The sequence below is a fragment of the Colletotrichum truncatum genome (genome assembly GCF_014235925.2).
Source record: "Colletotrichum truncatum strain CMES1059 chromosome Unknown Contig_0004, whole genome shotgun sequence".
NCBI classification, from domain to species: Eukaryota; Fungi; Ascomycota; class Sordariomycetes; order Glomerellales; family Glomerellaceae; genus Colletotrichum; species Colletotrichum truncatum.
In genome coordinates, this window is record NW_027222401.1 from 2,536,172 (window position 1) to 2,559,514 (window position 23,343).

A 23,343-nucleotide genomic window follows, 5' to 3' on the forward strand; every position below is an offset into this window, starting at 1 on the left:
ATTGTACGTGTACGACATCGGTATCGTGGATACTTTCGCATCGGGGTAGCAGAAGTGGCTCCGCGTGGATGCAAGGTCAAGGTGGCACTCAAAGAAAGGAAGACCTGACGCAAGGAACCACTTTCCATGCGATCAAACTTGGGGAATGTCTGTCTGTACTGGACCTTTTCCTAGGTGCTTGGACAGAATCAGAAGTAGCCGATTCGAACCAGAACCTGAACAGCGTGATGCAAGAGCAAGGGCCCATGGGGAAAGATGAAGATGACCTTCCTCTTCCTGTTCCGATGGACGAGGGCTTTCCACGGTGTGTACGGAGTACTCTCGCTGGAAACGGAGCCTGACCCCTAGCCAGAGCACAGAAAGCATGGAAGAGACCATAACCTACAATTCCCCTCTCTGAACATACTAAAAGCTCTGTTCATGCAGCTTTTCCACGTCTCCTTTCTCTTTGCCCGGGTAGCATAGGATGAGATGTTTTCTTCTCAGGCCTACACTCCCACGTCATAGCCGAGCTGGGGGGGGACTTCCCCAGCCCAGCCCAGCCCAGCCCAGGCACCTGGCAGCCTGTCTCACCCTTCGTTGACGGTTGTAATCACATGGATGAAGCAGGCCAGAAAGCAACGAAGCAGAGTACTTTTTCACACTTTGCCTTGGCTGGCTGAGGCTCACCTCAGCTTAGATCTCAAAAGACGCGAGGCTGGCTACTTGAGGGGGGTAGGGTACCTGAATGATGGGAGCACGCCGTTTTTCGGAGGAGCGATGAAAAAAGGAAACCATCGATCAAGACGATACATGTGGGCGATGCAGATGTGCAAATCGGAGCGGTAGATAGCAGATCGGAGGTCGGTACCTAAAGCATGGGCGGGCGCGGGCATGGCGATGACATCCGCACTATCAAAACCATTTACGATCCAGGACAAGCAAAACCCATTGCCATGCAGTTCAAAACAGAAAACATCCCGGTAGGCCGTAAACGTAAACACGCAATGAGGAGGAAGTGACGACGAGGGAGAAGGATGAGCCGAGGAGGAGCCAGCTAGGAGGAGTGAGAAAGATGTGTGCGCGCGCGCCCTCAAGCCACCAATCGGGCTGCCGCCGGGCAGAGTCACGGTGAACACGCCAGCCGCGATAACCCCCTTCCTTCCTCCGAGCCCCCGGAAGGGCGCCACTCAGCCCCAGTCCGATAGCCAATAGGGTCCCCCGAGGACGACGGGGCTGGGCGCTCCTTTTTCTACTCCCCCAAACTCTGTTGAGATTTTTGCGACTGCTCATAAAATCTGGAATAAAAAAAATGATTGCCAAAAAAAAAAAAAAAAAAAAAGAATGCCTCCGTTAGAAAAGACGCAAGCCCCCTTCCTCCTAAATAAAGAAAACAACACTAACAAAAATTGTGGAAAGAGCAAGAAAACGAATATCAAAATGAAAGCAAACAAAAATAAAATGGAAGCAAAAAAGAACCATTAAACGCCCCACACTAGCAGCAGAAAAAAAGAGTTTGATACTGCTTCCGGCGGCAAATCGCCTTGCTCATCCAGAGCTTTGAACACAGGCTGTAATTCGTAACAGGCATCTTCCTCGTACTCACGGCTCGTCTCCCTTCGTTGGCTCTACGTCGACTCTTATTGGACCTTTCTTACGGCGAGCTTATTCAAGCGAATCCCAAGATGCTGCTAGGGTGCACCGTTGCTTGTGCAGGCCAGCGTTCAACAACGTGTAAGACAAGATATTCTGTAAAGTATGTGTGTCCCCGTTGGTAACCTGCGCTGCCACCTCCCAAGCATACGCAACCAAGATATACACTCCAGATTAACAAAATACGAGTGCACCTCAAGCCTTGTCGCGCCCATGGCCCATGGCCCTCGCCCTTGTCCCCCATCCTTGCGAGTCAGCTGTGGCCTTCCACTCAGAATGTTGCATTTTCCCATCAATGTTTCGTCATAGCTGCCGCGGTCTCTCCCCAAGGCATTTACATAAAGAAGTGAAGAAGAAAGTCTGAAAAGGAGGCATCCGACTTGGGGCCGTTGAGCCTCCTGGGCCAAACTTGAAGGAGGGGCTTGCAACTGTTCTGCAGGGTTCGTTGGACGTCGGGTGTATGCAGCGCAAGCAAGTGACCACAAAACGTACATGATGTATGCATATAGGCTCTCCATCGATACGTGCGTACCAGTGTTATGGAGGAGGGCCTAATGAAAGGAACTTTTCCATGCCCATTGAGCAACCGCCGCCCATTGTAAAGTCGCACCCAGAAGGAAATCCCCGGGCGAATCCTGGGGCAGATCGAACAGAGCTCTGGAACATCCACTCGCCTGGGTTATTCCTCTGTTCGCTCCCACCCCTCCCTCAACCCCTGCTGCACTAGCCTTTCGATCGACTGCCTTCCAGGGGCCAATGGGCGTGGCGGGGGGTGCATGCGATGAGATGGGGGGAGTGGATGATGATAGATGATGGGTGTGGTAGATGAAGAGGCATGGATAGATGAGCATCATAGCGCTGCTTCGGTTTGCTCTGCCCTTGCTTTCCCTCTGCTCGTGACCATTTCAAACGGAACAGCATCGAACCAAAAGAAAAAGGCGGAAACGCATCGCCAGCCGTGCAGTCACAACGTGCCTCAACAAGACGGACCTCGTCAAACTGCCGTGTCCCGCTTCTAGACTCGGGCGGCTTTTGGCTGCTGGGCTGCTGGCTGGTTCGGCTTGTCTCACCTCGACAAGAAAAAATTACAAAATGCCATCTCATACATGTTCCGAGCCCTAAAGCAACGGAACGAACGTCTCTGATCAGACTAGAGACATGCAGATAGACAAGAGACGGGCTGGCAGATAGACAGATGCATGTACACGCACTCGCACACACTCACGCTCGTTCCCGATGAACAATTCTTCAGCCATCGCCATGGGGCCAGGTCCACCTTGTGCCCCCTCGAACAGAGTGATCCAGGACCCATCCCCATCGCCTATCCTTGCCCATACCTACCCTGGCAACCTGGTTCGCGCCACCATCGTCCATCGCTGGACTGCCACTGACACGCCTCCGGGTCTCTGCTAGTCCCGCACCAGAATGTGATATGTACCATCTGCACTGTACCGGCCTGCCGGCCTATTTGTTTCTTTTGCTTGCTGCTGGTGTCCTTCCGCCGGTTGCTCGCCGATTATTATCAGATGGCACTGCCATATTTTCTTCTTTACACTAGGAGCGAGGGCAGGGACATGGAACACCCGCTCCCGCTTGAAGCCTTCTTACTCACTCAGCCAACCTGGTCCTTGCCAGTTTTGCCGGGCCAGCTACCCAGTGCTTTGTCCTTGTCGTGCAAGTTCAAAGGAAATGACAAACTATAAGTATCGAAGGGTGCCGCCCTGAGTTCCGACTTGTTTAAATCACCGTCATCGGCCATTAAAACTTGAAGACATTGCTTGGAGTACTACACCGCGATCCACCTCACTCGACCTCGCCAACTATACAACAAACAGCCAAGATTTTGCCATAGCCAACTCGACCTTTGGTCACTCCAGCCACACCTCAGCCAACATGACTTGTTCAACGCAATACCAGGTCCAGAAGACCTCTTTCACAAACCAGCAAAAGCCGACATCCTCCAAGAGCGGTTCGAAACAGGTGAGTGTGCATAGTTGCATCCCCCCCACCACCACAATCTTAACAACCAAAGAGCCCAAATTAACCCCATTGCAGCATCTTCTCCCAGGCATTCGCTGCCCTACGTGCCATGCCTCAGGTAAAGAGGTGTGGGTACTACCCGGAAAAGAGTGCGGCTACTGCGGCACGCCCTGCGGCTAAGCAAGCTCATGTGAGTTGCTTCCATGTTATCTAGATCTGTGACGATGAGGCTGACAGTGGGCAAGCCCCAAATCCCCCGATCAGGAACAGGAGTCATGTAGCTGGGAACACAATGCGATAACAGGCGCTACCAAAACTGTAACGATACCCCCGGACAACGGCGAACGGCGACGCACGAGGGCAAAGAATTTAAGGGATGTGTGGAAGGGGACGAGGGGCTGTTCGACTACGAGGTCCATTTTCATCACTTTTTGGAGGGCATGGTTTTTAAAAAAAAAAAAGAAGGGGGGAAGATCAAAACCTCTGGGTGGGCCATTCTGGGTACTGGCCCTGTAATGTTAACGAGCCATGTCTGCCCGATTTTCAGATCGGGATGCGCGATTGGAAGAGGAAGGAGGGACAGGAAGAATGGAGGGGTTAAAACGACAACGGCAGCCAAAAATGGCACCGGATTGGAGGGAATTAGGAATTGTAATGATAGTCATACGCATATGTTTGGTTGAATTAGAGACGTATGGTTTCTTTGTTCTCAACGATGTCGCTTTGGCTGAAGAGTGATATCTGATGCAAGGTGGTGTCGCATCCTCGAGATTCGAGAACCTTGCTAACTGCTGCAGACCGAGATGCAACCAACATGGGTCCGGAGCAAATCGACAGGTTCCGATCACGACATTGCTGGCCCAATATGGAGGTGGTGATTCTATTCGGAGATAATGCCGAGTATGTCTGGATTGGTTGATGTCGAGTTGCAACTAACGCCTGGGATGAAAGGAGTGCGAATGACTGGCGGGCTGCATGGTGGAGGCGACCCCTGAAGTATATGCATTGGTCGAGATCGAGGTTGTATCACAGTTGCGAAAGGGAAAAGAGACGAGGGCAGGAAAAGCAACGCCTGGCCCAGATTTTACGCAAGGTTTGTGAGCTACAACATCAGGCATTGGTGACAGATCGTCTCGTAGTGCAGGCTCCAACAGCAGTAGTGGCAGCAGCGGAGACATAGCCTGCAACGGGGGTCATGGTCTGTCGAGGCCGAGAACAGCGGTAACGCGTACTGCGCTGTAGAAGCCCAGTGACGAGAGGCTTTGCGCTGAACTCGCCGTGCAGGTCCCCTATCAATCCAATCGGTCCCGAGCCTATGGTTCCACTGACACAAACAGCTGGCCCTGGCCTGGTCAGTACACCTAACGGCCTGCAGGATGCGCGAGTGCATAATAGAGATGCTGTAATCCTCCACAGGGAGTCAGGCGCTTGGACGGTAGACATGCTAGCGGCAGCTGAGATCCAGATCCAGGTTCATTCAGTTCCATGTCCCGGTTCATCACCTTGCGGTATACAGTAGGCCTCGGTCCTCAGGGATAACAGCGAACGGCTGAGTGGACGAACAGGCCCTCCACTGGATCGTGCGAGGGCCTTAGATTATAACGCCTGCGTCCCAGAGGGACTCAAGGACTTGTGGGCATTCTGTTTCGCATCGTAAGACAGTGAAATCGTCATAAATGACAGCCCGGACAGGGGGAACTTTTTGCGTGATGGAATATGCTGCAGAACGGAGAAGCGGACTGCGGCTCAACAAGAATCCCCGCGTGCGTTAGAAATCATTAGCTAGTTCACCAGCTGTTGACTCTTCGGATTGATTCATTTTGTTGATTCGGCCAACCAAGCAGGGGTCCTGGGCGCTCGCGATGAACGAATCGAGGAGGTTTGCAAGGAAAAATGCAAACGGGGATTAGAGTGAAGAAGCTAGCAAACCGGTGTGAGAAGATGATTGTCTTGGCCTGTTGACCGTTGTTTCGGAGGGATTTGTGACAGTATAGGAAACTCGCTGAGAAAAGAAAGCAAGGTAGAGAAGAGAGGGGGGAAAGGTGAAGAAAAAAGCAATGTGTTGATTGATGGTGGTTTGCATAGAAGTTGAGAATTGACATTATTTTGGCAGCAATGTGAAGCAAGTCCTGCTAGACCTTAGACCTGCAGAGCTGCTTTGCTTACCCTTCCATCCGTCGTGCTTTCCTGCCTTTCCTCAAGTTGGCAAGTGCTTTCCTGCCCCGCGTCTTGGTGCCTTCCAGTCAAAAGAGCTCCTAGCCGAATCTGGGCCGAATTGGAATTGGAGGAAAGGGGATTCGCTGCATCTAATTGGCCTCCGTAACCGTCGTACTTTCCTCGTTGATTCAGCGTTCTTGTTGCTATCCTCGACGGATTTGTCTCGAATGTCAAATATGACTGATCTGCCACTCTCCACACCAGGGTCTCGGTTGGTTTTACCTAGAGTTTCTTCTTGGGGCAACTCAGAAGGATACTGGGGCCTGCCTGCTCTGAACCAGGTTTAAGGCGAACGATACCCCGAAAAGCGCGCCTGAGTCGGCGCCTGGACACGGCCCGGGCACACACTGCTTTAAAACCTCCAGCACCCAAGGTTAGAGCTCTAGCTAGGGCCCTGACAAATGGCTCAAATGTTTCCCTATTCCTCATTTTCTGGCAGTCAGTGGACCTGATTTGGAGAGCTTGAACTTTGAACTTTGTTTGGTCTGACTTGCGTTTACCAAGGCAAGCTTACAGCTGGGCTCATTGCCACCAACAGCACTGCTCCCCAAGGGGAGTCATGGTGTCACCTCATGTTTCTAAATAGAGCGTCTCGAGACACGCCATGTTCGTTCTTACCAAACTACTTCCTTTCTTCTTCTTAGTTTCCTCTACCGTTTGCAAGGTTTATGCAATAAGCATCAAATAGTGAGGCACTGCTAGTACCTGGGCAAGCCAAGGTGTGATTCTTGTCTCCGTCTTCGTTTTCCGGTTGTTGCTTCCTCTCGTCTCAACTCGTTAGTAGCCAAATCCAAGCGGTCATCGGCTCCACACACGAGAAACAGCTGCAAACCTGGCCTCGCTTAGAGGTGTGTTGAATTGCGTCGAAGGATGGAAAGATGAAGACTCTTGATCGCGTGCACATACATCGGACGTCTAATACCATACAGGAACATCAAGTGTGCTTGTAACATAGTCTGCCTGTCCTATGTGTCACTAATCAGCTCTATCCGGCCGTGCCAAACAAACAACCAACCATTTGTTTGGTATTTCGCAGCCCCCCGGACAGTGTGCTTCACTAAGGCAGTGTGCCGTCTGAGTAAACCCCGCGAAGTGCAGGCCTCACTAAGTCAGCACCTTGCCCGCCTTGACTGCCAATTACCGGGCCCACGTCTACGCGCGGGCTCTTCCCCAGACCCGCTCCACTTCGTTGCCGTCCTAAACTTCCCCCGCCACTTCCCGACGTCCAATTCCCTGATGCTGCTGCTGTCGCAAAGCCTCGCGCAAAAGAGCTGAGCTTTTTTTTTTTTTAACCTCCCTCGATTCAATTGACATCACTTGCCGCCGGCCCCATCCCTCCATAGCCGTAGCGCTGCCCTCTATAACATGAACGGCATCGACATCCTCTGCGATGCCGCCGGCTCCGACATGCTAAACCCCCTCTACTCCCCGCCGGAAGTCCCGAAACCGCCGGCCCAACCTCCACCTCAACAACTCGGGAAGCGGAAATTGAGTGTGTCCGACGCCTCTCTGTCTTCAACACACGTCTGCCACATCTGCAAGAGAGTTTACGAGCGAGCCGATCATTTGACTAGGCATCTACGATCCCATGAAAATGCTCGTCCCTACCAGTGTTCTCGCTGCCCCAAGCGGTTCAACCGAGCCGATCTCCTTACCCGCCACGAGACGACTCATGACCGCGACAGCACAGGCAAGGGCAGAACCTTTATACGGCGAAGCGATCGGGCCGCCGAGGCTTGCTTGAACTGCGCTGCTTCAAAGTCAAAGTGCGAGGTAATTATCTTCGCGACTCTGATGGTCAATATCCAGCACTGAAAGACTAACCAAAACCATCGCCTACTTAGGACTCCAAGCCATGCTCGCGTTGTCGCTCCAAAAATCTGCCCTGCGAAGTACCCTTGAAACGAACACATTTTCACCGAACCTCGACTGATAGGCAATCCACGCCCTCTGAGTCCTCCACGATGCCTGTCGGGTTGGACATCAACGGGGGGATAGACACCGCTCCGACATATGGCAGCTCCCGTATGGCAATGATGGCGCCTGATTCCGGAACAACTCACGATATCGACGCAAGCTCATTCATGGATGATGGTTTTGCGAACCCTGTTATCGACATGGTCATGCACGACATTGTCAACTTCAATCCTGTACACAACTATTTTCAGGATATGGACTTCTCCTCCTGGGACCTCAACTTCGATGCCATCACCATTCCACAAATTGACGTTCACGCGAGTCCCGACTCAACAACAACAAGTCGGTCTAAGTCGGCGACTCGTAATGCGTCACGGGCGCATGCCGCCTTCAAGCGTTCCCCGTGGCTCTGGGAACCAGGCCCTAAGGATTACGCATTGCATCATGTGTCTCGCCAAGATAAGGAGAAGCTCGCCCTGGACGAGAACAACTTGGCAAACTCGCCGGCCTTTGACAAGCTAACAAGCACACCGGGCACAAAACTTAAAATGACACCTACCGCTCGAGATAGCCTCCTGGCGTTGGTAGTGACCAGTACCGTTCACAAAGGCGAACGTTCACGAACACCCTCATTCCCGTCTTTGGATCTATTAAATTATCTTGTTCAGGCCCACTTCATCCATGATGAGCATCAATGCGACAGCTGGATTCACTTGGCAACTTTTGATGCCACAACCGCAATACCCGAATTGCTCGCCGGTATTTTGTCGAGCGGTGCTACGTATATTTCCATCCCAGCCGTCTGGCAATTCGGATACTCTATTCATGAGGTGCTTCGGCTGGCGTTAGCGGATCTGGTGAGTCTAATGTTGCTCAGATATTATGATGCAAACCAAAGACCTCTTTTGGGGCATGTCTCTTCTATATTCAGGATCCAGCCGCTGACCCGTTGTAGTTCGAAGGTTCCAACACTTTCACGCGCGATCTCGGGGCCTTGCAAGCATTCATTTTGAACCTCGATATCGGCATTTGGAGCGGTTTCAAGAGGAAAACGGAAATTGCAGAGAGCTTCCTGCAGCCTCCAATGACCATGCTGCGACGGGCTGGTAACTTTTCGGCCCCTCCGGATTCCCCCTCGCTAATTCCAACATTGGCCGATCCTCCGGACGTCCTGGACTCGAAATGGCGCAGGTTCGCTAAGCGGGAATCTTACAAGCGAATTGTGCTACACCTTTTCTTTCATGACATCGAGACGTCTATTGGCTTCTGCAAGAATCCCCTCATGTCTTACACTGAGCTAAGCTTCAGTCTCCCGGCCTCTCGTGACCTTTGGCGAGCGCGATCTGCCGAGCAATGGAGAAGCATGTATATTGCCAAAACCAACGCTGCTACAGAGCGGACCATTCCGAGAGTGTCTGAAGTCATGCATTGTACCGAGATATTGGACGAATTTGAACAGTTGGTCGATACTGAATTATGCTACATGGCCTTGCTTCACGGTTACTGGGGCCAAATATCTGCATATCGCGAAGCAATCAAATTCTACACCGATGGCATGTCGAACAAGAGGAACGCAACGCATAGACTGTGGCTGAAAACGCAATATCAGGAGCTTTATCGTGATCTCAACGACTTCTCGACTATGATCCTTACATCAAAGAGACCTACAGCTCAACTTGCGGTTCTGTCCGAGGTGCTTATGATGGTTCTGCATGTTTCTCCTGACGTTCTTCAAACGTTTGCAGGCAAAGCAGGTGAGGATGAGGCTCGGCGTACGTTTAGCAGCCTTGAAGAAAGCTGGGTCAAGACTTCCGAGGCACGCCACGCTATTTGGCATGCGGGCCAGGTCTTCCACCACGCACGACAACTTCCGCCTGCTTCACTTCGAGACTTCAACGCTATTGCTGTTTACTTTGCCTGCCTTACCCTGTGGGCCTATGGATTATTATCCTGCTCAGCCTCCAGGCACGGTTCGGATCCCGAAGTGAGTAGTATCAGTAGGTCTGGTTCGGGATACATCCTCATGGATTCGGAGGAAAATCGAGAGACTAGGGCGTTCCTTCAACTTGATCGAGGCGTGCCCGGTCTGACGCTGAATGGTAACCCTGCTGACGGAGTTGAATCACTCTCAAATCCGAGCATTGTACTCTCCGTCGCGCGGGACATCTTTCGGAACAACTTCCCCGTTGTCTCGGAGCCTTTACCGCCGCTAGTTGACAGCCTGAGGAATCTGCTTCAGGACCTCGGGTCCGGGGCGGCAGGACGGCCATCGAGAGCTGCTAGCGAGGAAGCCAGGTGAAGAACGCCACCTTCCCTTGTGATTCGGTCTCATTTGACATGATATGAATGTTCATCTATTGTATATATCTATCATTGAGCGAGCGATGGTTTTATTCGTTTAGCATAGTTGGAAGAGTCATTTGTCTAGCTTTAACCTCTTCTGGGGAACCACAAATACTGCAAATGGCGCAACTGTCAATTGTGGCTAGAGCAGCAGTCTTTTCCGCCATCATCTATTTTTCTGGATGGTCTGTCGACATCATGAACCTCTGGTCCTTCTTATAACGGGCCCAACCATAGGAAAACCACTGTTGCTCCTTGTCTCGAGAATGGAACTCGATGGTCTCCCATTAGACAGTAAGAACATCATGTCTACCGACATTTGCCTTCAATATCCACATGTATGGCCTGGCTGTCGACACCCATGTTGACGCCAGTTCAACACAACCAGGTTCTGTGATGGTTTATGCGCTCAAGATGCATGGTGGCGCAGCAGGGACGGTGGCGGATCCCCGCCTCCATCATCGCCGAAGACCTGATCCCCGTTAGCGGAGCAACTTTGCCGGATCTATAGTGGAACTCACGGTCCCCCGCGACCCCGGACCATAGCATCTCTATCCTCATTCCCAGGTTTCCATCCCAAGTGCTCGTGCCAGCCTCATACCTCAGCTCCCCCCGCCCCATGACGCCAATCTCCTCATCGTCTCCTCACGAGACCCCAAAGTTTAAGGCCCAACTACGTGGTCCTGTTAGAGATTGTCCGCCAAAACCCAGATTGAGTCATTACATTGGCGCCCCTTCCCGTGTTAGTTGCACCCTTTGTTGGTTGCAAGATGAGCCAGTAATTCCCAGAAGCCCATATCTGCCGGAGGACCTATTGGCTAGTTCGAGAAGTCGGAGAAAGGTGATTCATTGACGGCCACGGGCAGCCTCTGAGTCACAGGAGAGAGAGAAAAATCACTGCTGAAGGAAGAAAGAAGCAAAAAGTCAGAGGTAGCATAAGATTTGCCTAGAACAGCCCATCTTGTCTGATGTGGGACAAACACGGGCATTCGTTAGAAGTGTATCAGGGTTGCCGCACTTGGTTGGCCATACACCTGGAGTGGTCATACCTTAGGGCAGTTGGGTTCTGGGAGAGAAACCTATGTGCCATCAACAAACGGTAGACTGCCCGCATCCAGTGCCGACCATCTGCTACATTAGCCTGAATCAGTTTCCTCTCATGTCCTTGCCTCTAGCCACTTCTTTCACTCAAAAACCGGCTTCCCCTCACATTCTTTCTCTCTCACATACTCCTCTCACTTCAGAGAATCCTCATCGCCAGAACACATCCTACCAGTTTACCACCAAGGCGAACATAGAAACGACACGATGGAGGCCATCCGCCAGAGAATCCAGGCTCAAATCCCTGAAAACATCAAACAGCTTCCGGGAACACTGAAGCCCAAACCGCCCACTCATCTGGAGAATGGCGCAGAGTCCATCCCCGCTTCCCTCGCGCCCACAGTCGTCTCCCCCACCCTGCCGACCCCGACAGTCGGGCACGAGGGCGCCGTCTTCACCATTGCCTACGCCACCCCTATTGCGGCACCGCCCCTGACCGTCCTCGCGACCTTCATCAACCCGGCGACCTACCCCTCCTGGAATCCCGTGACGCCTCGCGTAACCATAACCCGTCCTGCCGTGTCGCCGGTCCCTCCCCTCCTCGCAGAGTCCTCCGTCGCCAATTCCAACCCGGCAGAGCTCATGCTGGAGAGCACCCACATCACCTTTGAAGTGCACATGAACCTTGATCCGGCCAAGTCCACAACCAACTCCACTTGTGTCATCACCAAACTCGAGGATTTCAACAAGGTGACCACCACTTCCACGGGAGAACACAAGGGACGCAAGGGGTACAGGGTGGCCTGGAAGACCACTGGGTACGCGCCGCCGGCGTTCCTGCTGCGCATAGAGCGTGTGCACGAGTTCCTCGAGAGCGAGGACGGCACCGGCACCGAGTACCGGCAATACGAGACCTTCTTCGGCCCCGTGGCTCATCTGATGCGGCTGACGATGGTCAGCCAGCTCGAGACAACGGCTAACGCGTTCATGGATGGGCTGAAGAAGTTTGTCGAGAGCGGCGGAACGGTCACTACCACTAACAACGAGGAGACTGCGGCAGCCGCCGCCCCAGCTAGTGCTGCTCCGGCCACTACCGCTCCTGCTGCGGCTACTCCTGTGGCGGCTGCTCCTGTTGCGGCTGCCCCGGCTACCGCTGCTGCATAAGCTTTGTTATCTGATGCTGAGTGCTGAACACAAGTGCGAATGTGTGTGTGTGTGCTTTTTTGTGTGTTTCTGGTGGTTTCTTATGGGATATTTTGGATGACCTCAAAAACGAAAACGAAGTGTAAAAAAAAAAAAAAAAAAGGAAACATGCAACCTGAAGGAGGAAATATGTTTAGGGTGTTTGTGTTTGCTCTATGTATGCAAGTAGCTTGATACCTGTCGAATACCGGCAACAGAGTTTCTCTGTCATTTACAAATGAAAACAGGAAGTTCTTCGCTTCCCCTATACCCCCCCATGTGTGCGTTCCCCAGTTCAAAAACCTCATGTCTTGTTGTTTCCGCACAGAGATAGAGCCCCCTCCCGCCGTCACAGGGTATCTCAGTGTAAATGAAGTGAGAGAGAAGAAGTCTGGGAAAGGGGAGAGAGGCGCCCTCTTTTTTTTACAAAGAAGCAACGGCCTCGGGCTTAAAGTAGACCGACATGACGCCGCCGACGGTAAGCTTCTCCTTGACGAATGACTTGAGGACGCCGTGGGCGGCGCACTCGTCGTCGTAGAAACGCATGTCCTCGAGCGAGGCGAACTCGGTCTTGGCGACGACGGTGAAGCCCTGGCTGCGAGGGTCGTCAATGGCGGGGCCGACGACCATGGAGAGGATGTAGGGCTTTCCGTCCTAGAGTGAGTATTGTTAGAATAAGTTACTTGAGACGGTATGACTACCGTGCGAAGCTCTTTGGGGGCGGTGAAAGTAGCTGTGTTCCAAGCGAGAGCTGGAGGGGCGTGCAAGGAAGGCAAAGAGGCATTGGGCTCGTGGGATGACAAGAGGGAACAAGCCTACCTTCTTGTGGGTGCTTCCAAGAACCTTGTACTGCTCAATCAAAGCCTGTCTCTGCCCCTCGTCGGCAATCTTGAACATGGTAACACGATGAACCCGGTCCGCCATTTCGTCGTTGAGCCTCGTGGGACTTCCCAATTCCTTTCCTAGCAGTAGTCTTTCTCTCTTCTGGTCCGTCCTGAGACGAGCGCCGTAGGTAAGCCGACGGTAGTTTTGTTCTTGAAGAGCTTCGTAGGTTGACGCAGCGGGGCTGGTTGTACGCGGTCGTGTATAGAAGCCGAAGCCGGAAACGAGTCGATGCGGGGTGGTGACGTGCCGAAGCCGAAAGAGACTGGAGCGGAGGGCGGGGACGGGGGACATGGGGGAGCTTTAAATACGTGAGATCCGGGCGTCAGAAGCAAAAGGGGAGAGACTGCGCAAAACCCAGCAGACTGCGGGCTTTGCTCGCGAGCTAGTGGGGAGTTTAACACAGGCAGACAAAAGAAAAAGTCTCTCGGATTCTCCCCAACTACGGTGCATACATGCATACCAGGGGGGGTGGGCTGCGGCGTTTCGTAGAGAGAGAATGGCGCGGGTTTGTCGGTTGAAGCAGGTGCAGCGGCGGCCGGCTGGCGGTGCATTGAAGTGGTCCATGCATAAGCTAAGCTACTTACCTACCTTATCTTAGCCTGGTACCTGATGGGAGCTCCACCTCCGCCATGTCCGACTCCCTCGCTCTCAATTGTTACCTCCTGCTGCTGCTGCTGCTGCTGCTGCTGCTGCTGCTGCTTCTCAGAATAGGATATACTCGCCGTTGATTTACATAATTGGTATCTGGCTAATTTCCTATTCGCTGCACGTCTAGACGATAATGGATACATTTTTAGATCTCCTCGCTGCGTCGATCTCAGGCAGCCCAGTTTGTATCCATCCCAGCTTTATAATCAGCCCGGACGCCGCCAAAGCTCCAGCTCACAAACCAAGACTGTTGAACCGTCGTCATCCGAGTAACTAGTCTCGATGGTCTGCCTACCACAACCTACCTCATCAGCTCGCTCGTTCTATGAGTATTGTATTCCCTCAACTAATGCTCCGAAAACCCCTTTCCCATGTGTATGCCGCCGTTCTTACCCCTCCTCCATACCCAGACAGATGTAAGACAAGATGGACACAGGACGAAACCCGTGAACGATTCCAATTCATCCGCCACCAATAACGCCCGCCTCACATTTAAACCAAAAGGTACAGAACGAGACCTCTAGGCCGGGCGCACAAAACAAACATCAGGGCATCGGGGCTTCCATCGGCCCTGACCCCCCGCATACAAGCCCCGCGACCCCCAAAGTGGGGCCGTGCCTTCTTCTTCTTCTTTTTTTTTTTTTTTTTCCTAATCTGCACCTCTAGAGGCACCTCTGCACCCCTCCTCCTTCCCCCTCCGTCCAGGGTCCAGGGAACCCAGCCAATCACGAATTTCTCCGTCTCGTCTCACACTCTCTTCTAGACCTTCCCTTGTCCACAAGGAAACGACGCCTCATTGACGGATGAAGAGAACCTCACTCATGTCACCTTGTTATTTGGATATTTTTTTGGATTTATTTTTGTCACTTACACCAACCTCACCTGATGAATCACTCGCCAATCTGTCTTGTCGCGTTTACACCCCTCCTCCTCCTCCTCCTCCTCCTTCTTCTCCTCCCTCTTTCCGCAAATCAATACTTCAGCAGGCACCCGTGACAAGACGGGAAAATACAACCCTTACCACCTCGCAAAAGCAAAACAAGCCTCCTGGAGCAGCGGCTTGCAACCTGCCAAGAATATCACGACACCGGTACACACCCACCCCCTGAACAGCCTCGGTCGAGCTGCGGTGGCTTATACATTGTCTCAAGCACAAGGCACGCAAAAGATCCCGGCACATCATCCTGGAGCAGCAGTTGTGATGACAAGAACTTCTGATTAGCCCGTCTGATATTATTCCGTCCCGTCATCGAGGCCGTGTCCATCCCTATACCCCATGACGGCCGGTTTCCTGTTCTACTTTGATGCAATGCTGTCGTCCTCCCCGGAGACGCTTCTTCTCCCATATACACCACCGACCATCCAGACATTTCAGAAACGTGGCCGGCCCTCACTACCAACATGGTTCAATGCCAAGTCTCCTGCGTGTGGCATCCAACGCCAGGAAGGTCACTCCGTTGGCTAACAGCCAAGCCTGGTATCTTTTTGTGCCCTCCTACCAAACGGGCACAATCACCACATGACGTGAAAAAAAAAAAAAAGTGTGACCATGCCAATGTCCGGAAGCAGTCCCAGTTTCCCGAACCCAGTCCTGCTGTGGCTTCCTTTTACCCCAAAAACGCCATACCCGTCTTTGTATAGACCACCAGCCCTTGGTGACCCATGTGACCAGTTTCACCTAACCGTCCCGTTCTACTTCGTTCCTTCCCATTCATTAATGTACAGGCGAACCGGGTGTAAGTCCTCCCATCCGCCGTACTACCACTTGCATCTTCTCAACTAGCTCCGGCATCCGATAAGGCTTGACGAGCACGTCGTCACAACCCGCCCTTCTGGCCTGCTGCATCTGCTCCGGCCTTGCGTTGGCGCTAACGGCGATGATGGGAATCCTGCCACCACTGGCACAGAATACCCGCCCCTCGTGCTCAAGCTCTCGAATACGTCGTGTGCACGTCAGCCCGTCTTGTACTGGCATCTCGATATCCATCAGGATGAGATTGATGGGCACTGCATTCACCTGGCCGTTCGGAGCGCTATGGCTAAAGTACTCCTGTTCATCCTTCTGCTGCAGGGAGACGGACTGCATAAGCCTCTCCAGTGCCTCGATGCCGTGATTGGCCACGTCCACGGTGAACCCCCTATCTTGCAGACCGCGGCGGGTGATTTGCTGGTTAATTAGGTTATCCTCTACGATCAAGATACCGTCGAGTCGAGGATCATGGTTGCTGGGCTTCGGCCGCGAGCCAGGTGTCCTCTGCTCGTTTGCGGGGGCTCTAGCCCGCGGCGCCGAAAATGGAGTGCTGGTCGCAGTAGCTACCGTTGTCATTCTTACGGCCGCGGCCGCAAACTCGGCCTCCTTCCGCGAAGCCTCGGTGGGAACGTAAGCCTCAATGAAGAAGGCAAAAGTTGATCCCACGCCTGGCAAGCTCGACACTCCAATGGCGCCCTTTTGCAGCTCTGTCAGGCGTCTAGAGATGAAGAGTCCTAAGCCTGAGCCCCCGTATTTTACGTGGGTTCGTGAGCTCGCCTGGACAAACCTATTGAAAAGGTTCGCCTTCTCGTCTTCAGAAAGACCTTGGCCTGTATCCTTCACCTCAAACATTAAGTATACCGGGTCTTTGCGGCCTTCCAGCGCAGGCTGCTCATATTCTGACTCCTCATTGCAAGAACGCGGAATGAAGGTAACGGCTGACGTTTCGTCTGTAGGCCGTTGCCGTGATGCCTTCATGCATACCGAAACATTTCTAATCGACCCAGACTTGGTGAATTTCAGCGCGTTGGTGAGCAGATTTATGAGAACCTGCTTAACACGGGATGGGTCGAGATCGAGGTATTCGTAGCCAAGTTCTTGATACGACTCATCAACTTTCATGTTAAGGTCGATGTCTACACGCCGAGCTTCGACGTCAAACATCTTGATAGCTTCCTCCCCAATCTGCACAGGGTTGACAGTGCAGGGCGTGACAGCAAGGAGCTTCGAATCTAGCTTCGACATGGTAAGAATGTCGTCCACAATTCGTTTCTGATGCTGCGCACAAGCAACAATCGTCTCCGCATTTTCGATGCTGTCAGAGAGCAGTTGCTTCACATCAAAGTGCTTGTCGCTGCTTTCATCGGGCGGTGACTTGGTCTGCATTGGGCTCTGTTGGCGGTCGACCAACTCCTCACATCTCGAAAGAGAAGCAATGATGGCGTCGGAGCAGTGGACAATGGCGCTGAGCGGATTACGCATTTCGTGGGATGTCATGTCAATAAAGTTGTCCTGTTGCCGCTTCGAATCAATGGCTTCCTCGGTACGCTGTGTTTCCAACTCAAGCTGCCACTTTTGCAGAGAAACATCGCTAATGCAGCCGGTAAAAGACTGGACCAAGCCATCCGAGTTGCTGACTGGCATAAAAGTAGCGTTCACCCATCTGGGCGCTGTGATTTGGTTTCCTCCAGCGTCCTCAACTGTCCAGATGGTGTTCAACCGAATCTCGGCGGTCTGCGGCTTTTTCTCCGACACAAGACGGTCCAGGCTCTCTGTAAGGACCGGAAGATCGTCCTTGACCACCGAAACCTGCCAGGGACGAACTTCATGTTGCATTGGATCCACCTTGTCGATCCCACATAGCTCAAAGAAGGCATTGTTCGCACCGAGCAAACGCCCCCCAGTGTCTATGTCGAACATCCCTACTGTGGCAAGCTCAGCCATTCGCTTCAGATTCTCGGCTTGTTGAGTCCTCCTAGTTGCCTCGTCAGCCGTTCTCTTGTGTGCCGTCACATCCGTCAGGCAAGTAAAGGTTCGAATAATGGTTCCGTCTGTGGCGCGTTCTGCTTTTGCTTGGGCCATAACGTACCGCTCCATCTCATCATCCAGGTTACTGTACAGATCGGCTTTGAAGGGAGATCTGCGTGCTAGCAGTCCATTTGTGTGCTCCGTCCCTCGCACGCGAAACTCAAATTCGACTTCATCCTTTGTTCGCAGTTCCTTGTACGCTTCACGTATCTTTTCTCGGTCTGACTCAAGGACATAGGAAAAAGCACCACCATCTACAGACTGGCTGTCTGGATGGCCTGTTATACGGTACCACAGCCCGTTGGCGAATGTAATGTTCCCTTGATGGTCGCCGATTGAGAAACCATTTGGTATGAAGTCAGAGACTGTCTGAAACAGCCTTGTATACTCAATAGCCTCCTTTGTCTGGTGGGCAAGCTTTTCCTTCAACATTGCCTGGTCGTAGGCGGCCTGCTCCGCAGCATTTCGTCCCCGCCGCCTCTCTTCTTCTAGTAGAACAGTACAAGCCAGCGATGTTGTCAGCTTTTGAGCAAGAAGTTGTATATACAATGTATAGGCGTCGTCGTATGGCCGCCGCGGGTTGAGACCAAGCACCAGCAGACCCATGACTTCCTCCTCCTTCGTGGGTCGAATTGGCAAGACGATGGCTGATTCGCATGGATCACCAAAACCACGCCACTGCAAGCCCGTCAACAACTCCTTCGGTAAGCTGTTATCAGATGTGCTGATAATGAGTGGTCCCCGGCTGCGCAATGCGGCTCGGTACTGGGGTGCAAGGCCTGCGTCGGTTTCGTTCAGGCGCAAGTACTCGGGCATTATTGGATGGCTTGTCGGAACGCCGAGAGCACCCTCCAGACGGCAAACGTGATTGTATCGAAGCTCTCCTGAGCTCGACGGCCCGTCACGCTCGATCGAATATAACATGGCAAGCGGGATATCGTATGCGGGATCGCACTCCGAAAGCTCTTCTATAAGCTTGCTCCAGTACGACTTAACATCCTTCGCTGTGACGAGTTCCTCGCCCATGTCGACCAACATCTGGGTTCGCCTGTGGAAAAGGTGGTAAAGGGTGGTGTCCGTTATCAGATGGATGAAACCGAGGCACTCGTTGTTTTGTATAACAGGAACAATCGACCACTTAAGATATGTTTCTAGGGGGGAGCCATCGCGTTGTTCAACGAAAAAGCGGAACTCCTCCTCACTGCTAGCTCGATGACTTTGTCCTGGATTTTCCATCATGTCTCTGAGCTGATTTGTAATTTCAGGAAACACCTCCATAACGGAACGGCCTAGCATGTTCGGGTGTCGTGATCCTATCAGCTCTCCGTACGCTTCGTTGTAGACAGTCGTAAACTTAGATCCCCAGTAGATCGCCGTGGGTTGAGAGTTGCACAATATCTGGCTATACGATTGATGTAGGAGAGACGGCCATCGATCCATGGGACCTAGGGGAGTTGCGCTCCAGTTGACATTGTCGACTGTGGCGAGGAACGGCTCAGGGTCCGGCATGAAGTCTGGCAAAACCAAGGGCGGCTCGGTAGTGGCTCGAACGATGCGGGGATGCGGCATTTCCTCCTCGGACGAGTCTGACGAAGACATGGACGGTACGGTCGATGTGTGCGGGTGAAGGATTCCACTGCTGGCCTCCCTCCCTCGTGATGCGTCAAGGCGTATTTTCCTAGGAGGTTCTGACATGGGCGGGAAGTCGTTCGAGCTCACCACAGCCCATTTGGAAGCAACGACGCTTCTCGTCCAGAAGTGGTTGTGATACAGAAACGACTGTGGGGTGTTGGCGTCCTGGGCTGTGATCCAGTCCCAGAACCTTGTGTGGTCAAGACTTGATATGGACTGCAAGACCTCGAGAAGCGCCGACTTATTGGTAAGGGACCGGTTGTTGTAAACTACTTCGGCGCGGGAGGGGTCCTTGAACGTAGATGGAAGCGCAACGACGAAGCTTGGTCTCGGGTCGGACTCAAGCAGGTCAACGACACCTACACCGAGAAGCGGGGGAGGATGCATGGCGGCGGGCAAGCTATGAGTCGTCCGCTCAGCCAAGAGATCGGCAGGTATTGTTGTCAATATCTGCTTTTTCTCTCATCCTCAACCAATGGTCGCCTTGGGGTATGTGTAGTGCAGTCAGACCAAACAAGTGTTGGGTGGTGATTCTACTGCGTCTTTGCTTCGTTCCCTAAAGTTGATGTCGGTCCCGCCGGTGAAGGTAAGGTCTGCGTCGGCAGGCGTGATGGGCCACAAGCAAGGCAAGGCTTGGGGGTTACCTGCGATGCAGGATGGAAGATGCGCCTCAGCCGGAGTTGGAGAGAAAAAGCGCCAGAAGCGAGCCGGGGTGGTGTGCGCAAAGTGGCCCAAAGTGGGTGAGGCAGACGAGGGAGGTCGAGTCCGGAAGCTACGATTCTGCTTTACCGGGTGGAGACTTGCGCGCACCGCGGCACACCTAGCCTGTCGTTTGCTAGCCGGGGTGAGGGCCAAGGTATCAGCGGGTCAAAGGTGCTAGTGTAGGAGTCTGCAGGATCCCCAGTCAACCTTGTCAGAACAACGGCGCAGGGTGTAAACTGTGAATGCGCTGTCGTCTGGTGGTTGCGCCTGCGGTTGTGGTAATGGAAATTCCGTTGCGGTGCGTGTGGATATCGGACCTTGGCCGATGTTGGGTCGTGGCAGAGTGAGCCCTTGGAGGAACACAAGAGGAATGTGAAGAAGGTTGTTTTGGGGATCAGCTGGAATGATGGCAGGGAAAGGATGAAAACTTCCCGCCGCGAGTGGAAGGAGAAAAGATTCAATGGCAAGGCAGAGGAGGTGGGAAAAAAAAATGGTTAGTGTTAGACAGACGGTCGGTGGAATAGCAGACGGAGGAAGGTGACCGTTCCCGGGTGTATGGGGGCTGAACGGCGTCGCAAGGTGGCTTGTCTCGTAGATGGCAGTCTTCGTCAAAAATAACTTTCGGGCTTTGGTGACTTTGGCGCCCCCATGCCGATCCCTTTGTCACTCAGGAGAAGCCAAGTCTACCTTATTCTTGGTGCGTACTTTCAGTAGCAACCATAACTTGCCAGTCAGAATGCTCAAGTGATAGCTATGGCGAATGAAAAAGGCAGGATACCCGCAGTTTTCCTTGAGCCACGACAGGGCAGGTAAGGCAGTGGTCAGGGCCAGGTGGGCGGGCAAGGAGCTAGAAGAAAGAGACGAGAAGCAGGCCCAGTGATGATGGCTGTTAAAAGTCAGATAGGTATCGTGACCTTGAGCTGGAACCGCAAGGAGGATAGCAAACGCCGGACGGGCCAGGGAAGCCTCCAGCTTGAGGAGCGAATAAGCGAGGGAACGCAGTGACGGTGATTTAGAGCGACTTATTGCTGTAGTGTTTCCGCCCTTTTCCTATTTTCGATGGCGCGTCTCAGCCCTCATCGACAGCAGCAAGGTACCTCACGGCGTGGTCGACGATCGTGATCGGGTGGACCCATAGCCACAGAGCCACAGCACTGGCTCAGGGTTTGATGGAGCAGGGTGCCGTACGGTAGAGGTACCGGTCGTATCCGTAGGTAATGCAAGAGTGTCTCTTCCTTACAGAGTATCGGGGGACGGACAAGATACCAGGCCCGCAACGCAGATTACGTATAAAGATGGATGAGACTATGTGGGATTCGGCGTGGTACCCGAGTATCCAAAAGTTCCAAATTGGTCCAATGTGTCCAATGTCCCGGTGTCTCTGCCAGGAATATGCACAAAGTAAACCGGCACGGGGGCAGGCAAAAAGTGGATGGGAAAACGCAATTGTCCCACCACTGCAACCACGGAATCAACGACACCCAGCCAATCATGGCCGCCTGGTGTGGTATCGTGGCGTCTCCTCCCCACCCCTGGATGTCTGCAAAAGCTTCGATGAGGAAGGGGAGCCATTGGAACCCGACAAAGACGCTAGAAGATTGTCAACTCGGGCTAAATAGGCTCATATTCCCACTTCTGCGTACGGCATTTTCTATCATCTGACAGTTTTCTCAGTTTTCTTCCTTTTCCAGGCGTCTTCGTCATAGACAACCTGTAGTGCTGTTTGAAAGGTCGGCCAAGTCACTAACAGTGTTTAGATCACTACGGCGCTTGCTCATTTGCCAGTGACGTTAGTGCCCCACGCCCATCCCGACTTCACACGTGGAGTCGCAATAAATCTTCCCCTTTCATCACCACCTTGTCCCATCCAGGCCTTTACCCCCCAAATTCCAGGTCCCGGCGGAGCTTTTCTTCGATTTCGTTTTTTTTTTTCTCTTCTTTTCTTACTCTACTCGACTTGTTGCTTGGCCAAGGCTACTCCCCTGTCCGCCCGCTCAGTAGTGCGGCTCATCCGCGAATTTACAAATTTCTCCTTCTTCTCTCGGCAAACTACCCGCGGCTGCGAGCATTGCGGATACTCGGCTCACAACAGGCAACTCTTGAGATACGGCCCGATGCAGTGGTCACACACCTTCCCGCTCCCGACGACGTGAGTGTGATGCCAGCACGGCCTTTGCGCTGTGATGTCATAATATCCCAAAGCGGCAATTTTCTTGTCCTCATCCAATCAAGCGAGTTTACAGCCGCCACAATGGAGACGAGCCAATCAGAAGCTAGTCAAAAAAAAACTCCACATTTCACTTGCTCACCGACACTCACTAATCATTCGGCTGCGTTCCCCCCCTTCCTTCCTCAGGAGCAAGCTCCGGAGCTGTACGTAGTGTGTCTGTCACGGCCACGCTAAACAAGTTGGCCTGCTGGGTTTTTGTTTCCCACAAAACTAGAAGAAACAGTAAAGAAGTCCCATTTTACTGTAAGAAACTAGCATCGAATCGATCGGCACAATCCGTCCGTGCTGCCAAGCATATTCTTGCTCCACCCTCTCTCTCTCATGTGGCCTACTCATGCGTCGTGACTTCTTCGTGTCAGAAACATTCCCACCACAATATTGCAAATGGCGGGAAACATTCTTTCCTGGCCGCTCGTTCAACAGTCCAATCAACGCCACCATCTAGATTAGTGCAAAGAATACCGCATACGCTGTAACACAAACGTTTGCTTGGCGTCTCACTCCTGCAAAACCCGGGGGACGTCATCCAACCCGGCCGGCAACGCATTGGAGTCTCACTCAGGAGCCCAATGAGGACTAACAGAGTCTCATATGTAACACATTAGTGACCTATACAGCCAGCCACATGGGCTCTAATGGCTGGACTTTTGATGGTGTGAAATGAGCCAAGTGTAAATCCAATACACTTTCCGCCCGGCTTATCGGTTTTTCCCAAGGATCTGGATATGAGTACCTGCAGGTTAAGAAGTATCATTGGGTTCGGCGGGACCTGAGTCGCCCAAATCCTTATATGAGGTTAGCTGCTACCACTACGTCGGTGCATCAGTTTTGGGTGGGAAACTTGGGACTGAATGCCTAGCTTTCCGCTCTGTTGTTGCTCTTCATGAAGATCGGCCAAGTAGCTTATTTATTTCACAGTGCGCCACATACCCAGCAGAGAGGTTGAGCAACAATTCAGGGGGGGGGGGCGCCAAACAAACGATCGCCGATGACACGGACCCGAGAATATTTGATTGCCGAGAGAGAAGCCAGCCAACGAGGGGAATATATCATGGAACTGGAGATGGAGACATGCAATAATGTCTGATTGCACTCTCTCCCCGCTAGTACCTCGGCTTCTTGGGATTTGACCTGTCATTTTCGAGGCTTTCGAGAT

The 23,343-nt window shown here is 52.7% G+C and overlaps 6 protein-coding genes across 6 annotated transcripts; 3 read left to right on the forward strand and 3 right to left on the reverse strand.

Moving 5' to 3' along the window:
• Positions 1-3,525: 3,525 nt before the first annotated feature.
• On the forward strand, positions 3,526-3,792 carry CTRU02_207457 (uncharacterized protein; the record flags this gene model as incomplete). Its single annotated transcript, XM_070204896.1, has 2 exons — positions 3,526-3,612; positions 3,688-3,792. The coding sequence occupies 2 exons, from the start codon at positions 3,526-3,528 to the stop codon at positions 3,790-3,792; spliced, it is 192 nt and encodes a 63-aa protein (XP_070061429.1).
• A 3,402-nt stretch (positions 3,793-7,194) lies between these two features.
• On the forward strand, positions 7,195-10,045 carry CTRU02_207458 (C6 transcription factor; the record flags this gene model as incomplete). Its single annotated transcript, XM_036719153.1, has 3 exons — positions 7,195-7,602; positions 7,674-8,603; positions 8,702-10,045. The coding sequence occupies 3 exons, from the start codon at positions 7,195-7,197 to the stop codon at positions 10,043-10,045; spliced, it is 2,682 nt and encodes an 893-aa protein (XP_036588860.1).
• A 419-nt stretch (positions 10,046-10,464) lies between these two features.
• On the reverse strand, positions 10,465-10,633 carry CTRU02_207459 (uncharacterized protein; the record flags this gene model as incomplete). The annotated part of the gene is made up of 2 exons (XM_036719152.1): positions 10,465-10,561; positions 10,611-10,633. The coding sequence occupies 2 exons, from the start codon at positions 10,631-10,633 to the stop codon at positions 10,465-10,467; spliced, it is 120 nt and encodes a 39-aa protein (XP_036588859.1).
• A 764-nt stretch (positions 10,634-11,397) lies between these two features.
• Positions 11,398-12,294, forward strand: CTRU02_207460 (uncharacterized protein; the record flags this gene model as incomplete). Its single annotated transcript, XM_036719151.1, has 1 exon — positions 11,398-12,294. The coding sequence occupies one exon, from the start codon at positions 11,398-11,400 to the stop codon at positions 12,292-12,294; it is 897 nt and encodes a 298-aa protein (XP_036588858.1).
• Positions 12,295-12,735: 441 nt separating this feature from the next.
• Positions 12,736-13,488, reverse strand: CTRU02_207461 (stress responsive A/B Barrel domain-containing protein; the record flags this gene model as incomplete). Its single annotated transcript, XM_036719150.1, has 2 exons — positions 12,736-12,966; positions 13,132-13,488. The coding sequence occupies 2 exons, from the start codon at positions 13,486-13,488 to the stop codon at positions 12,736-12,738; spliced, it is 588 nt and encodes a 195-aa protein (XP_036588857.1).
• Positions 13,489-15,559: 2,071 nt separating this feature from the next.
• On the reverse strand, positions 15,560-19,642 carry CTRU02_207462 (hsp90-like protein; the record flags this gene model as incomplete). Its single annotated transcript, XM_036719149.1, has 1 exon — positions 15,560-19,642. The coding sequence occupies one exon, from the start codon at positions 19,640-19,642 to the stop codon at positions 15,560-15,562; it is 4,083 nt and encodes a 1,360-aa protein (XP_036588856.1).
• Positions 19,643-23,343: the final 3,701 nt, after the last annotated feature.